Source organism: Salmo trutta, chromosome 17 (assembly GCF_901001165.1).
Source record: "Salmo trutta chromosome 17, fSalTru1.1, whole genome shotgun sequence".
Taxonomy (NCBI): Eukaryota; Metazoa; Chordata; class Actinopteri; order Salmoniformes; family Salmonidae; genus Salmo; species Salmo trutta.
The window spans coordinates 2,180,999-2,198,086 of NC_042973.1; the positions used below are offsets into that span (position 1 = coordinate 2,180,999).

A 17,088-nucleotide genomic window follows, 5' to 3' on the forward strand; every position below is an offset into this window, starting at 1 on the left:
ACAAGACAGTTAACCCACTGTTCCCCGGTAGGCCGACATTGAAAATAAGAATTTGTTCTTAACTGACTTGCCTAGTTAAATAAAAATACACCTTGTCTCTTTAACTCTTCATATTCTTCTTTTCATGTCTGTCACGTCCTGACCCTTGTAAGGGATCATTTTCTATAGTAGAGTGGTCAGGGCGTGACAGGGGGTGTTTTGGGTGGTTGTCTTGCTTTCTGTTTCTATGTGGGTTTTCTAGATTTCTATTTCTATGTTGGGGGTTATTGGGATGATCTCCAATTAGAGGCAGCCGGTTCTCGTTGTCTCTAATTGGAGATCATATTTATGTAGGGGTTTTTCCTTTTGGGTTTTGTGAGTTGTTCATTTTTGAGTAGTGTTTGCCCGCTCTGCGTTACGGCTTTTGTTGTTTTGGTTATTTAAAGTGGTCGGTGCATTTAGTTTCACGGTTAATAAAGATGTGGAACTACGAACACGCTGCGTTTTGGTCCTTCAGAAAGTTGTGACAATGTCACAGTGACTGATAAGTGCAGTGGTGTAAAGTACTTAAGTAAAAATATTTTAAAGTACTACTTAAGTAGTTTTTTGGGGTACCTGTACTTTACTTTACTATATCTATTTTTGACTACTTTTACTTTTATTTCACTCCATTCCTAAAGAAAATAATGTACTTTTTACTCCATATATTTTCCCTGACACCCAAAGTACTTTTTACATTTTGAATGCTTAGCAGGATAGGAACATTGGCAAATTCACGCACTTACGAAGAGAACACGTCCGTACTGTAAGACGCCTAAGACAGGGAGACAGGACAGACAGCTGATCGTCCTCGCAGTGGCAGACCACGTGTAACAACACCTGCACAGGATTGGTACATCCGAACATCACACCTGCGGGACAGGTACAGGATGGCAACAACAACTGCCCGAGTTACACCAGGAATGCACAATCCCTCCATCAGTGCTCAGACTGTCCGCAATAGGCTGAGAGAGGCTGGACTGAGGGCTTGTAGGCCTGTTGTAAGGCAGGTCCTCACCAGACATCATCGGCAACAACGTCGCCTATGGGTACAAACCCACCGTCGCTGGACCAGACAGGATTGGCAAAAAGTGCTCTTCACTGACGAGTCGCGATTTTGTCTCACCAGGGGTGATGGTCAGATTCGCGTTTATCATCGAAGGAATGAGCGTTACACCAAGGCCTGTACTCTGGAGCGGGATCGATTTGGAGGTGGAGGGTCCGTCATGGTCTGGGGCGGTGTGTCTCAGCATCATCGCACTGAGCTTGTTGTCATTGCAGGCAATCTCAATGCTGTGCGTTACATGGAAGACATCCTCCTCCCTCATGTGGTACACTTCCTGCAGGCTCATCCTGACATGACCCTCCAGCATGACAATGCCACCAGCCATACTGCTCGTTCTGTGCGTGATTTCCTGCAAGACAGGAATGTCAGTGTTCTGCCATGGCCAGCGAAGAGCCCGGATCTCAATCCCAATGAGCACGTCTGGGACCTGTTGGATCGGAGGGTGAGGGCTAGGGCCATTCCCCCCAGAAGTGTCCGGGAACTTACAGGTGCCTTGGTGGAAGAGTGGGGTAACATCTCACAGCAAGAACTGGCAAATCTGGTGCAGTCCATGAAGTGGAGATGCACTGCAGTATTTAATGCAGCTGGTGGCCACACCAGATACTGACTGTTACTTTTGATTTTGACCCCCCCTTTGTTCAGGGACACATTATTCCATTTCTGTTAGTCACATGTCTGTGGAACTTGTTCAGTTTATGTCTCAGTTGTTGAATCTTATGTTCATACAAATATTTACACCTGTTAAGTTTGCTGAAAGTTAACACAGTTGACAGTGAGAGGACGTTTCTTTTTTTTGTTGCAGAGTTTATTTAAAACCAAATACTTTTAGACTTTTACTCAAGTAGTATTTTACTGGTTGACTTTCACTTTTACTTGAGTCATTTTCTATTACGGTATCTTTACTTTTACTCAATTATGACAATTGGGTACTTTTTCCACCACTGACAAAGTGACAGTTGGAGTTGATTAGTGGATAAGTTAAGCAGTACTCTAAACAATATAAACACAAATACAAAAAGCCTAACTCTTCTAAATCATCAGATGTACTTTATTGTTTCTATGTGTGGAACTTAACCCCAGTAATAGGTACAATATCCCACTATGGTCAGACATACATACCACTGTATCAATATCCCACTATTGTCAGACATACATACCACTGTATCGCTATCCCACTATGGTCAGACATACATACCACTGTATCGCTATCCCACTATGGTCAGACATACATACCACTGTATCAATATCCCACTATGGTCAGACATACATACCACTGTATCAATATCCCACTATGGTCAGACATACATACCACTGTATCGCTATCCCACTATGGTCAGACATACATACCACTGTATCGCTATCCCACTATGGTCAGACATACATACCACTGTATCAATATCCCACTATGGTCAGACATACATACCACTGTATCAATACAGATCAATCAAGAGCTCGTATTTCCTCTAAATCAACTTCATCTCAACAGCCATTTAAATGTACAGTAGGGTGAAGGAGCACAAGGTTTCATGTGACTGCTAGACTGCTCTGCTGTCACCTTAGACTCTGCCTGGCGCTCCTGTCCTGTACTGTGGAGGCATTGTTGCCATATGTACGCCACACCTATAAATATCAGGCCAGACCAGGCTGGCAGCTGAACATCTAGACACAACTGTTTTAACGTCTGTTTGCACCTCCAGACACCTTAGTCGGACAACCGTCTCTGACCCAGCTATAGACACACTACCCCTGTTTTGACCCGGCAACAGACTCCCTATCCCTGGTCTGGTCAGACCTCCTCCCCTGGCTTGAGCCAGCAATAGACCCACTATCTCTGGGCTGGTCCCAACATCCAACCGTCTCTGACCCAGCAACAGACCGACCCACTATCTCTGGGCTGGTCCGACAACCCACAGAGGGTTTCACCCATGAAATCAAACCAGTGTGCTTTTGTTCCCCTCTTTCCATTAATACATGTCAGACAGTTCTCTACAGTGGATAAGTACACCTATAGACCTTCTCTTCCTGGTCGACCAACCATCTCTGACTGACCCAGCTAGAGAGAAGCTGAGACCCATGAAATCACCTTACAGACCTTCTCTCCCTGGTTGACCAACCATCTCTGATGGACCCAGCTAAAGAGAGGCTGAGACTGAGACCCATGAAATCACCTTACAGACTTTCTCTCCCTGGTCGACCAACCATCTCTGAAACCAAAATGACTTCTGGGAAAATTCCCGGGAACATTTGTTAGGTTGCGGCAAATGTTCTCATAACACAACAAACTGTCCAGTTGTGCTGATGATTATAAAATGTTTGTATTAAACATTCGTCTGACATTTCAAGAATGTTCCCAGAACACATTTAGTCTGTTCTGTTAAGGTTCTCAGAATGTCAGAATGTCAGATTCTCAGAATGTCAGAATGTCAGGTTTTCAGAATGTCAGGTTCTCAGAATGTCAGAATGTCAGAATGTCAGGTTCTCAGAATGTCAGAATGTCATCAGAATGTCAGAATGTCAGGTTCTCAGAATGTCAGAATGTCAGAATGTCAGAATGAGGCTGTAGGAACACTCTGGTGGGAATATTGTTGGAACATCACAAAGATATGTTCCCAAAACACAAAAACTCTCCAGTTCTGCAGCTGATTTTCAAGATTTATTTTAGTGTGAAAAAACATTGTTGTTACAAGAAAATTCCCAGAACACATTTTTGTATGTTCTTTAAAAGTTCTTAAAACATTTATTTAGATTGTGGGGACATTGTGTGGATATGACAAGAGATAAGTTACTAAAACTCTCCTTAGATTGTGGGGACGTTGTGGGGATATGACAAGAGATAAGTTCCCAAAACACTAAAACTATCCAGTTGTTCTGACATTCAGATAATGTTTGTATTAGGGTGCACAAAACATTCCCTCACTGTCCTTAGAATGTTATTCCTATGTTCAAATTAAGTTTAAAACAGTCCACAGAGGTTTTTCCCCCTGAGTTATCTTACTGATGAGGAAATTAGTTATACAACAATCCATGTGGAAGCAACTTTTTTTTGGCAATTATTTGGAATTATATGACAATTTATTAGACATATTATTTTACAAACATAGTTTTACCATATTTTGTTGAAAGTCACAAGCGAGGGAGCTTTGGAGTGGTATCCCATGGAATTGATCCACTGTGTCACTAGAACGTAACTAAGACAAATATAAATCTGTTTATACCTTTTCCTCTGACTTTCAGGTTGGGGTCTCTGTCTTTGTATAGAGAGGATAACTACATCTAGAAAAATAACTATCCTCTATGTCCTACTCTACCAGTCTTCTTTATATCCTGATAAGTTGTGATGTTTTGACTTTTATTTTCTCTACGGACTTGATTTCAGAAATCATGTTAAATGATTGGCTGGCAGATTGCGTAGACATAGACATAGATGTGCATAACGTACTAAAACATATAACCATAGTTTGGACTATAATTGAATTAAGGATTTCAGTACAAAGAGAAATCCACTAGAAACTGTAGGATCCTGGTGGCTCGGCAGTCTCAGTTGCCTACAGCGCTTGCAGACCGCAAATCTACTTGATTACCTTTCTTTAAAAAAAAAAGAAGAAGCTATAACTATGTTTGGACAATACCCTAATGTTCTAATAACATTACTGGAACATTGTGTTAATACACTCCCCGGCAACCATACACTCCCCGGCAACCATACACTCCCCGGCAACCATACACTCCCCGGCAACCATACACTCCCTGGCAACCTAATGAGAACCTTCAAGTTTTTTTTTTACAGATGTTGTAAACAACATTTTAGTGAATGTTAGGAGAACATTCCAAGGATATTTCATTAAAAAAAATATATATATATTCTTAGAAAATAATATTTGGTAATTAAAAACATTCTTTGAATGTTTGTGGGACGTTATCATACTGATATTAGTTCAAGCCCTAACTAGAACTTAATGGGAATGTTAGCTAACGTTCTGGGAATGTTTCAGGTTTGCTGGGCTCTTTGTTGTTATCAATACACACTGTTGGTTGTTCATTGACCACCCTGTTGCAGAAGAAAAGTTCCTGCACTGCATGAAATGAACACTTGTACTGTATTCAAGGTTTTAAAGATATTTGTAATTTCCATTTTCTATCAAATATTTATCAACCCATACATAAATGTCCATTCATTTTAATCCACATAGTAACTCACATTTCCTGTTGCTGCAGGATTATTTTCCTGCTGTGAGAAACTGGTCAAATTAATATCCTATACCTGTGTAGGTGTCTCGGGTGATATCCCCATTAATGTTAGTGCAACGTTCTCCTAATGTTTTATCAGAACCAATTTAATTTAATCCAGAGATGATCGCTGAAGAATGTTTAGGGAACGTAAATTGGAACAATCATGTCATAACGTCAACGCTATAACTTTATGAAAGCGTTGTAGGACTATTTCCTGCTTGTTGTTGTTATTATGGATGGTTTTAACAACATGTCCATCAACGTTAGCAGAACGTTCCCGTAATGTTTTCTCAGAACCGTTTCTGTTGTTTCACGTTTTGTCACGGCAATATATTCAACAACAAAAAAATATTGTGTTATTATATTCTGTGGGAACCTAATGAGAACGTTTGGGGAACGTTCTGTGGTGGTTGTTACAGGTGTTGTGCATAATATTTTAGTGAACTTTAGGAGAACATTCCAAAGGATATTTCATTTAAAACATTTTCTGAAAGAAAACAAATATATATATATATATCTATACATTCATTACATTCATTTCATGTTTTCATTTCATGTTTTGGAGATGTTATCTTCCTAATGTTAAATAAAACACTAAACAGAACTTAATGTTCTGGGAATGTTCCCTTCCTTCATCTTTAAATGGCTGATGGTCAAGGATTAACACGGAGAATAAAATAGCCTTGTCCGAGCCAGAACAAACCATAATGCAGATCTCCTGTTTCTGCAGCTTGATAAAGAAGCACATTCCCTGGACAGGACGCAAGTCTATCACAAGGGGCCCTTGGAGAATAAGTATGTCCGATTTGTGTAAAGTTCAAGTGGTCTGTTTTTTGTTGTTTTTTGTTGTTGTTGTTGACCAGTAACATGGCTAAATGCTATTATAACACACCACTCACAGCACACCAGTTATTAGCTAGCTACTTACCGATGAAAGGGGAGCTCGGGGCAGTACTGCACAGCTGTGGAATAAGGACAATTCATTCTGGATTTTTCTATCTTCTCGTGATCAACTCTTCAAAGCTGGCAGTAGATCACATCAACACATGTATTAGTGATCATACATGGACTAGGTGAATAAAATCAGATAAATAGTAGACTAAATAAATACAGGACTGGGTTAAAGTGCTGAAAGGGTCAAGTGCACAGCAGTGAAGACAGTCTGGAGGATGTTTTGGGGGTCTTTTTTTCCTTCGGCTCACCAGCGAAGAGGCGGAGTTTGCGCCAGAGCACTGACCAATCCCCGGTAGCAGTTGGACAAGGGGTATCACTCTCCCTCAGTTGCTAGGATATAGATACCAAGCAACACCCCTCCTTCCTCACCCATTTCCCTAGGTCTAACTCTAGCCACTATCTCACCACTATCCTGAAAAGCTGAAGCTCATGCCTGTGCCATATGCTCCCGCGCCTTGCTCTGACATTTCCACCCAGATTCCCTGAAGGTTTAGCCGACAGACATGTCTGTTGCATCACACTGCTCACTATACTGCCCACCGCAAGCCCCACTGTGCCTGGTATCAGTCTGGCTAGTGTAGAGATGCCATAAACAAACCCCCTGGTATCAGTCTGGCTAGTGTAGAGATGCCATAAACAATCCCCCTGGTATCAGTCTGGCTAGTGTAGAGATGCCATAAACAAACCCCCTGGTATCAGTCTGGCTAGTGTAGAGATGCCATAAACAACCCCCCTGGTATCAGTCTGGCTAGTGTAGAGATGCCATAAACAATCCCCCTGGTATCAGTCTGGCTAGTGTAGAGATGCCATAAACAAACCCCCTGGTATCAGTCTGGCTAGTGTAGAGATGCCATAAACAAACCCCCTGGTATCAGTCTGGCTAGTGTAGAGATGCCATAAACAATCCCCCTGGTATCAGTCTGGCTAGTGTAGAGATGCCATAAACAAACCCCCTGGTATCAGTCTGGCTAGTGTAGAGATGCCATAAACAATCCCCTGGTATCAGTCTGGCTAGTGTAGAGATGCCATAAACAATCCCCTGGTATCAGTCTGGCTAGTGTAGAGATGCCATAAACAATCCCCTGGTGCCCATGGTGTAGTCTGTAGTCTATCTAGTCTGTAGTCTATCTAGTCTGTAGTCTATCTATTCTGTAGTCTATCTAGGCTGTAGTCTATCTATTCTGTAGTCTATCTAGTCTGTAGTCTATCTAGTCTGTAGTCTATCTAGCCTGTCGTCTATCTAGTCTGTAGTCTATCTAGCCTGTAGTCTATCTAGCCTGTAGTCTATCTAGTCTGTAGTCTATCTAGTCTGTAGTCTATCTAGCCTGTAGTCTATCTATTCTGTAGTCTATCTAGTCTGTAGTCTATCTAGCCTATCTATCTAGTGATTGCCTCCTGACCCCTCCTGTCTCAGCCTCCAGTATTTATGCTGCAGTAGTTTATGTGTCGGGGGGCTAGGGTCAGTCTGTTATATCTGGAGTATTTCTCTTGTCTTATCCGGTGTCCTGTGTGAATATAAGTATGCTCTCTCTAATTCTCTCTTTCTTTCTTTCTTTCTTTCTTTCTTTCTTTCTTTCTTTCTTTCTCTCGGAGGACCTGAGCCCTAGGACCATGCCTCAGGACTACCTGGCCTGATGAGTCCTTGCTGTCCCCAGTCCACCTGCTGTCCCCACTCCACCTGCTGTCCCCAGTCCACCTGCTGTCCCCAGTCCACCCCAGTCCACCTGTTGTCCCCAGTCCACCTGCTGTCCCCAGTCCACCCCAGTCCACCTGCTGTCCCCAGTCCACCTGCTGTCCCCAGTCCACCTGCTGTCCCCAGTCCACCCCAGTCCACCTGCTGTCCCCAGTCCACCTGCTGTCCCCAGTCCACCTGCTGTCCCCAGTCCACCTGGCCGTGCTGCTGCTCCAGTTTATTATTATTTGACCCTGCTGGTTATTTATGAACATTTGAACATCTTGGCCATGTGCTGTTATAATCTCCACCCAGCACAGCCAGAAGAGGACTGGCCACCCCTCAGAGCCTGGTTCCTCTCTAGGTTTCTTCCTAGGTTCCTGCACAGCCAGAAGAGGACTGGCCACCCCTCATAGCCTGGTTCCTCTCTAGGTTTCTTCCTAGATTCCTGCACAGCCAGAAGAGGACTGGCCACCCCTCATAGCCTGGTTCCTCTCTAGGTTTCTTCCTAGGTTCTGGCCTTTCTAGGGAGTTTTTCCTAGCCACCGTGCTTCTACACCTGCATTACTTGCTGTTTGGGGGTTTTAGGCTGGGTTTCTGTACAGCACTTTGAGATATCAGCTGATGTAAGAAGGGCTATAAAAATACATTTGTTATGATTTGATTTGATTACACAGTCAGATTGAGAGAACCTCTCAGCCCACACAGATCTAATGTCAGCCTATTCTATGCTTCAAGCTTGTCTTGAAGATGGTTAAGGAAGTGGTAACGGTAACAGTAGACAGAGCTGCTGAGAGGTAAAGAGCAGTATACCTTGCAAGTTAACTTAGGTCTCTTCCTCTTGGGATGTTCTTTGTTACCCATCAGTGTATTACCTTGATGTCCCCCGTCACTGTATTAACTGGGACCGTAGAAACAAAGCGATGCCAGACAGACAGAGAGAGAGATTAGAAGTTTTACACTAGTCTAATAATCTAACATAAAAATGTTTTATTCCAACACCTAAACACCAACCACATCCTTGGCTTGTTTTCTCACTATCAGTCTCTCTCTCTCTCCCTCTCACCCACATAGTACGAGCCTGTAAACCAAGATGCGTTTTGCGGTTTTAGGAGATGAATGGAGAGTGAATCAGCAGGCTAAAATAAAGGGCAGGGTCACAGAGGGGGGAGATAATAAATAGATCTTGTGTATCCAGGGAACACTAGCCCTGTGGTTGATATGGACTGTTGTCTGTCTAATAAAGAGAGAGAGAGAGAGAGATGGAGAGAGAGAGAGAGCGAGAGAGAGAGACAGAGAGACAGAGAGAGAGAGACAGAGAGAGAGAGAGAGAGAGAGAGAGAGAGAGAGATGGAGAGAGAGCGAGAGAGAGAGATGGAGAGAGAGAGAGAGAGCGAGAGAGAGAGAGAGAGAGAGAGAGAGAGAGAGATTTGATGGTATCCTAAATGAAAGGATCAAATATACAGACAACAAATTCCATTTGGCTAAACTTAAACTCTTTAACATCATCCTCAGCTCTGGCATCTTCCCCACTATTTGGAACGATGACTGATCCTCGCCAATCCACAAGAGTGGAGACAAATTTGACCCCAATAACTACCATGGGACATGTATCAACAGCAACCTTGAGAAAATCCTCTGCATGATCATTAACAGCAGACTAGACTAGTACATTTCCTCAGTGAAAACAATGTACTGAGCAAATGTCAAATTGGCTTTTTACCAAATTACAGTACGACAGACCACGTTTCACCCTGCACAGCCTAATTGACAAACAAACAAACCAAAACAAGGCAAAGTCTTCTCAAGCTTTGTGGATTTCAAAAAAACTTTGATTCAATTTGGCATGAGGGTCTGCTATACAAATTGATGGAAATTGGTGTTGGGGAAAAACATACAACATTATAAAATCCATGTACACAAACAAGTCTGCGGTTAAAATTGGCAAAAAAACACACATTTCTTTCCACAGGGCCGTGGGGTGAGACAGGGATGCAGCTTGAGCCCCACTCTCTTCAACATATACAGTATATATATATATATATATATCAACGAATTGGCGAGGACACGAGAACAGTCTGCAGCACCCGGCCTCAACCTACTAGAGTATGAAGTCAAATGTCTACTGTTTGTTGATGATCTGGTGCTGCTGTCCCCAACCAAGGAGGGCCTACAGCAGCACCTACATCTTATGTACAGACCTCTCTGGAGAGACCTGGGCCCTGACAGACCTGGGCCCTGCCAGACCTAGGCCCTGCCAGACCTGGGCCCTGACAGACCTGGGCCCTGACAGTAAATCTCAGTAAGACAAAAATAATGGCGTTCCAAAAAAGGTCCAGTTGCCAGGACCTCAAGTACAAATTCCATCTAGACACCGTTTCCCTAGAGCAGTGGTTCTCAATCCTGGTCCTGGGGACCCAAAGGGGTACACATTTTTGTTTTTGCCCTAGCACTAGACACCTAATTCAAATCATCAAAGCCTTTTGATGTGGTCCACGACAATGAAGAAGCAGGTGTCCCTTCCAGTGATGTGGAGTTGCCCTTGGACCTGGTGCCAGTAAGGATGATCTTCACAGAGGCTGTAAGACCCTAACTTCCTTGATATAGAAATCCTTCGATTTCACCGCCTCTTCAGTGGTAAGGTCCCTTGCACCATAGGGACACTTGACCCCCACCACTGCTGCGGTAGGATCCCAGACCCCATGACCCTTAGCCCTGACTCCTGCACATCCATCCCTGTAGCCATATCTGGGCATCACTTAACAGAAAACACCCCATCCAACGACTGTGATTTGAGGACCCTTTTTTAGCAGCGACGGAGTAACATGCTTGGTCCTAAACACTGCTCCGTCCAACCTCCCTCTCCTCATGGTGTGGGGTTGGTGTGCTGTCCGTCCAACCTCCCTCTCCTCATGGTGTGCCAGTTGGGGTGTTGTCCGTCCAACCTCCCTCTCCTCATGGTGTGGGGTTGGTGTGCTGTCCGTCCAACCTCCCTCTCCTCATGGTGTGCCAGTTGGGGTGTTGTCCGTCCAACCTCCCTCTCCTCATGGTGTGCCAGTTGGGGTGTTGTCCGTCCAACCTCTCTCTCCTCATGGCGTGCCAGTTGGGGTTGGTGAGCTGTCCGTCCAACCTCCCTCTCCTCATGGTGTGGGGTTGGTGAGCTGTCCGTCCAACCTCCCTCTCCTCATGGTGTGCCAGTTGGGGTTGGTGTGCTGTCCATCTGTTGCCTGCCATATAGCCTCCTGCAGCTCCACCGACAGCACCATGCCAGCCAGGATGTCTGGTACTGACAGGAAGGGCAGCGGTTCAAGGTTCAAGCAGACATGTATTCCACTGAACCAGCCCCAGAGACGGTTCCTTAGCTACTAGATCCTCTGTGGGCTCTCGGGACAGAGGGGTTGTAGTCTTCAGCTGGGTACAGGTCCTCCACTAACTGCACCTGGTTTGGCACGGCTGGCTTCCTCCGCTCACATTCCACATCCTTACGGCCGATATTGTGAACCACCAAAATAGGCTTTATGGCTACACTGATGAGCTCCATGGAGGCTTTTACATGTTGTAGAGAGAATCCCCTGGTCACCTATAGAGACCTGCCAACAGGAAGTGGTCACCTATAGAGACCTGCCAACAGGAAGTGGTCACCTATAGAGACCTGCCAACAGGAAGTGGTCACCTATAGAGACCTGCCAACAGGAAGTGGTCACCTATAGAGACCTGCCAACAGGAAGTGGTCACCTATAGAGACCTGCCAACAGGAAGTGGTCACCTATAGAGACCTGCCAACAGGAAGTGGTCACCTATAAAGACCTGCCAACAGGAAGCTGCCCCAGAGACGGTTTCTTACCCACTGAAGACCCTCACCCTCACCCTCATCCTCACCCTCACCCTCACCCTCATCCTCACCCTCACCCTCACCCTCATCCTCACCCTCATCCTCACCCTCACCCTCACCCTCACCCTCACCCTCATCCTCACCCTCACCCTCACCCTCACCCTCATCCTCACCCTCAACCTCACCCTCACCCTCATCCTCACCCTCACCCTCATCCTCACCCTCACCCTCACCCTCACCCTCACCCTCACCCTCACCCTCACCCTCATCCTCACCCTCACCCTCACCCTCATCCTCACCCTCAACCTCACCCTCACCCTCATCCTCATCCTCACCCTCACCCTCACCCTCACCCTCACCCTCACCCTCATCCGTTACACTTCTTCAACCATTCCTGGACCTGTGACCATAAAACGAGCTACATATGGACAGCACCAAAACAAATGATCTAATGACTCTGTCTCTTCACAGCTAAATCTGCAGAGCTGGGAAGGTTGTATCCCCCATTTATATATATATAACATTTTATTGGTTGCAAAAAATTACAAGTTTTTAATCCGGTGTTGTTTTGCGTATCAGTTCATAAACCATCAATTAGTATATATATATATTAGACATTTACATACATTATTGGTAGCTGCATGTGTAACATAACTCCACCAAATCAAATCAAATGTATTTATATAGCCCTTCTTACATCAGCTGATATCTCAAAGTGCTGTACAGAAACCCAGCCTAAAACCCCAAACAGCAAGCAATGCAGTTGTAGAAGCACGGTGGCTAGGAAAAACTCCCTAGAAAGGCCAGAACCTAGGAAGAAACCTAGAGAGGAACAAGGCTATGAGGGGTGGCCAGTCCTATATATGATATAAATCCTAGTGGGTTTATCCTCTGTGGTGTCCTAGTGGGTTTATCCTCTGTGGTGTCCCAGTGGGTTTATCCTCTGTGGTGTCCCAGTGGGTTTATCCTCTGTGGTGTCCCAGTGGGTTTATCCTCTGTGGTGTCCTAGTGGGTTTATCCTCTGTGGTGTCCCAGTGGGTTTATCCTCTGTGGTGTCCCAGTGGGTTTATCCTCTGTGGTGTCCTAGTGGGTTTATCCTCTGTGGGGTCCCAGTGGGTTTATCCTCTGTGGTGTCCTAGTGGGTTTATCCTCTGTGGGGTCCCAGTGGGTTTATCCTCTGTGGTGTCCCAGTGGGTTTATCCTCTGTGGTGTCCTAGTGGGTTTATCCTCTGTGGGGTCCCAGTGGGTTTATCCTCTGTGGTGTCCTAGTGGGTTTATCCTCTGTGGGGTCCTAGTGGGTTTATCCTCTGTGGTGTCCCAGTGGGTTTATCCTCTGTGGTGTCCCAGTGGGTTTATCCTCTGTGGTGTCCCAGTGGGTTTATCCTCTGTGGTGTCCTAGTGGGTTTATCCTCTGTGGTGTCCTAGTGGGTTTATCCTCTGTGGTGTCCCAGTGGGTTTATCCTCTGTGGTGCACATGCTGTATTATAAACCTCTGGTATAGTAGACTCCAGTCAGGTGAGGCTGACCAATATCGGATTTGTTTCTGTAAACTCAACCAAGTTAACCCCAGATAGTGTCACGCTCTATCCTAGGAGAGCTGTGTTTTCTCTGTTTAGCTAGGCCAGGGTGTGATAGGTGGGTGGGCATTCTATGTTTTTGTTTTTCTATGTGTATGGGCCGGGTATGGTTTCCAATCAGAGACAGCTGTCTATCGTTGTCTCTAATTGGAAGCCATACTTAGGCAGCCTGTTTTTTCCCCTTTGTTAGTCTTGGGTAGTTGTTTTCTGTTTTGTTAGTATAACCTGACAGAACTGTTGGCTGTCGTTTTTTGTTTTCTTTGTTTAAGTGTTTTTCATTAAAAGTATAGATGAGCAATCACCACGCTGCACCTTGGTCCCCTTTATACGACGCTGTCACGATTCCCACCGACGGTGGCGCCCCCTCCTGCTCGGGTGGCGCTCGGCGGTCGTCGTCACCGGCCTATTAGCTGCCACCGATTCCCTTTTGCTTTTCCCTTTTTTTATTTTGTGACACCTGTGGTCAATTAGCCATTAGAAGGGCTATTTAGTTTAGCTGGCCCGCTCCTGTTCGTGCGGGATTAATGATTGTTTATTTGATAGACGGCTTATGTTCGTGTCGACGTTGTTTTGACGCCGTATGTATTTTCTCCCCTGTGTGTGGGAACCTTTGTTTTTTGTGTGAGTGTATATATTAAAAACACCACTACCCTGTGTTTGCTGCTTCCTGCGCCTCCTTCCTCCTCCACGATCACCAAGCCGTTACAGAATCCCGCACCGTAAGAAAAGGCATGGAATCAGCGGGAGCAGCGGCCACTCCTCTGCCCTCGATGGAGGAACGCGTACTCCACCACACGACAGTCCTCCATCGCATCAGATCGGCAATGGACCAGATGACGGAGAGGATGGACCGATGGGAGAGAAGTGGTATCCTCTCTCCACCTCCACCTCCCCCGATACAGCCATCTTCGCCCCCCATGACGTCTGGCTCTGGCGCGCTTCGTTTGGCGCTCCCGAGGGAGTACGATGGGGCGGCGGCTGGGTGCCAGGGATTTTTGCTCCAGCTTGAGCTGTACCTGGCCACCGTCAGACCTGCTCCCACGGGGGAGGAGAGCGTGAGTGCCCTCGTTTCCTGCCTGACGGGCCGAGCTCTGGAGTGGGCTAATGCGGTCTGGAACGGTCCAGACTCGGCGAGGGACCACTACCCAGAGTTCACCCGCCGCTTTCGGGCCGTGTTCGACCACCGTCCGGAAGGAAGAGCGGCGGGTGAACGGCTGTTCCACCTCAGGCAGGAAACGAGGAGTGCCCAGGACTTCGCGCTGGAGTTCAGGACCTTGGCTGCTGGGGCGGGGTGGAACGACAGGGCCCTCATAGACCACTACCGCTGCAGTCTCCGGGCGGACGTCCGCAAGGAGCTGGCCTGTCGGGACACAGCTCTGTCCCTGGACGAGCTCATAGATATGTCCATACGACTGGACAATTTGCTGGCTGCTCGCGGGCGTTCGGAGAGGGTCCTGCCCGTTCCACCCCCGCCCCTACCCCTATGGAGGTGGGGGGGGGCCGTGCAAAGGGGCACCGGAGGAAGTGGCTCCTCCTGCACCAGCTGTGGTCGGAGAGGACACACGGCCGACCGGTGCTGGAGGAGCCAGTCTGGGAGTCGAGAGGGCAGGCAGAACACTTCTCGGTCACCTCAGGTGAGTCAGCACCAGATTCCCAGCATAGGGCGCTAGTCGATTCAGGCGCAGCTGGGAATTTTATGGACCGTGGACTTGCCATTAAGCTGGGCATTCCGCGGGTGCCGATAGATTCCCCTTTCCCTGTGCACTCCCTAGATAGCCGGCCATTAGGGTCAGGGTTAGTCAGGGAGTCTACGGTGCCACTGGACATGGTAACGCAGGGGAATCATAAGGAACGCATTAGTTTTTTCCTTATTGATTCGCCTGCGTTTCCGGTGGTGCTGGGGGTCCCCTGGCTGGCTGGTCACAATCCCCGTATTTCGTGGAAACAGGGGGTTCTCCAGGGGTGGTCAGAGGAGTGTTCAGGTAGGTGTCTAGGAGTTTCCATAGGTGCCACGTCGGTGGAGAGTCCAGACCAGGTGTCCACCGTGCGCATTCCCCCTGAATACGCCGATTTGGCGATCGCTTTTTGTAAAAAGAGGGCGACTAAATTACCACCTCATCGACAAGGGGATTGTGCGATAGATCTCCAGGTTGACGCTGCGCTTCCCAGGAGTCACGTGTACCCCTTGTCACAGGAGGAGACTGCGGCTATGGAGACATATGTCACGGAATCCCTGGGACAGGGGTACATTCGGCCCTCCATCTCACCCGCTTCCTCGAGTTTCTTTTTTGTGAAGAAAAAGGAGGGAGGTCTGCGTCCGTGCATTGATTACCGAGGTCTAAACTCTATTACGGTGGGGTTTAGTTACCCACTACCTCTCATCGTTACGGCGGTGGAATCATTTCACGGAGCACAGTTCTTCACAAAACTGGATCTCAGGAGCGCGTATAATCTGGTGCGTATCAAGAAGGGAGATGAGTGGAAAACCGCCTTTAGTACCACATCAGGCCATTATGAGTACCTCGTCATGCCGTATGGGTTGAAAAATGCTCCAGCCGTCTTTCAATCCTTTGTTGACGAGATTCTCAGGGACCTGCATGGGCAGGGCGTGATAGTCTATATCGATGACATTCTGATATATTCCGCCACCCGCTCCGCGCATGTGTTCCTGGTGCGCAAGGTGCTTGGTAGACTGCTGGAGCATGACCTATACGTTAAGGCTGAGAAGTGTGAGTTTTCCAAACGAGCCGTCTCCTTTCTGGGTTATCGCATTTCCACCACGGGGGTGGTGATGGAGTGTGACCGCGTTAAGGCCGTGCGTAATTGGCCGACTCCAACCACGGTGAAGGAGGTGCAGCGGTTTTTAGGCTTTGCCAATTACTACCGGAGGTTTATCCGGGGTTTTGGCCAGGTAGCGTCTCCCATTACCTCACTGCTGAAGGGGGGGCCGATGCGTTTGCGATGGTCGATGGAGGCGGACGGAGCCTTCAAGAAGTTGAAGACGCTGTTCACCGACGCACCCGTGTTGGCGCACCCGGACCCGTCTTTAGCGTTCGTAGTGGAGGTGGACGCGTCCGAGGCTGGGGTGGGTGCCGTGCTATCACAGCGCTCGGGTGTGCCACTGACACTCCGCCCCTGCGCTTTCTTTTCGAAGAAGCTCAGTTCGGCGGAGCGTAACTACGATGTGGGGGACAGGGAGTTTCTAGCAGTGGTCAAAGCTTTGAGGGTGTGGCGGCACTGGCTTGAGGGGGCTAAACACCCCTTTCTCATCTGGACCGACCATCGAAACCTGGAGTACATCCGGGCAGCGAGGAGACTGAATCCGCGTCAGGCGAGGTGGGCCATGTTCTTCGCCCGGTTTAGGTTTACCATCTCCTATAGACCGGGTTCCCTGAATACTAGGGCCGACGCGCTGTCCCGTCTCTATGACACGGAGGACCGGCCCATCGATCCAACTCCCATCATTCCAGCGTCTAGGCTGGTGGCACCTGTGGTATGGGAGGTGGACGCGGACATCGAGCGGGCATTGGTGTTAGAACCTGCGCCTGCGCAGGTGCCCTTGGGGCGCATGTATGTGCCGCTCGGTGTTCGTGATCGTTTGATTCGGTGGGCGCACACGCTACCCACTGCGGGTCATCCTGGTGAGGCGAGGACAGTGCGGAGTCTAAGGGGGAAGTACTGGTGGCCCACCTTAGCTAAGGACGTGAGGTCCTATGTCTCTTCCTGTTCGGTGTGTGCC

General features: G+C 47.4%; 1 protein-coding gene across 1 annotated transcript in view; it reads right to left on the reverse strand.

Moving 5' to 3' along the window:
* LOC115152509 (tumor protein 63) overlaps positions 1-6,465 on the reverse strand; it is a 30,785-nt gene extending 24,320 nt beyond the window's left edge. Inside the window, exon 1 of the mRNA XM_029697369.1 lies at positions 6,243-6,465. Coding sequence (XP_029553229.1) covers positions 6,243-6,298 — 56 coding nt within the window. The 5' untranslated portion in view covers positions 6,299-6,465. The remainder of the gene's footprint in view (positions 1-6,242) is intronic.
* Between the last annotated feature and the right edge of the window lie 10,623 nt (positions 6,466-17,088).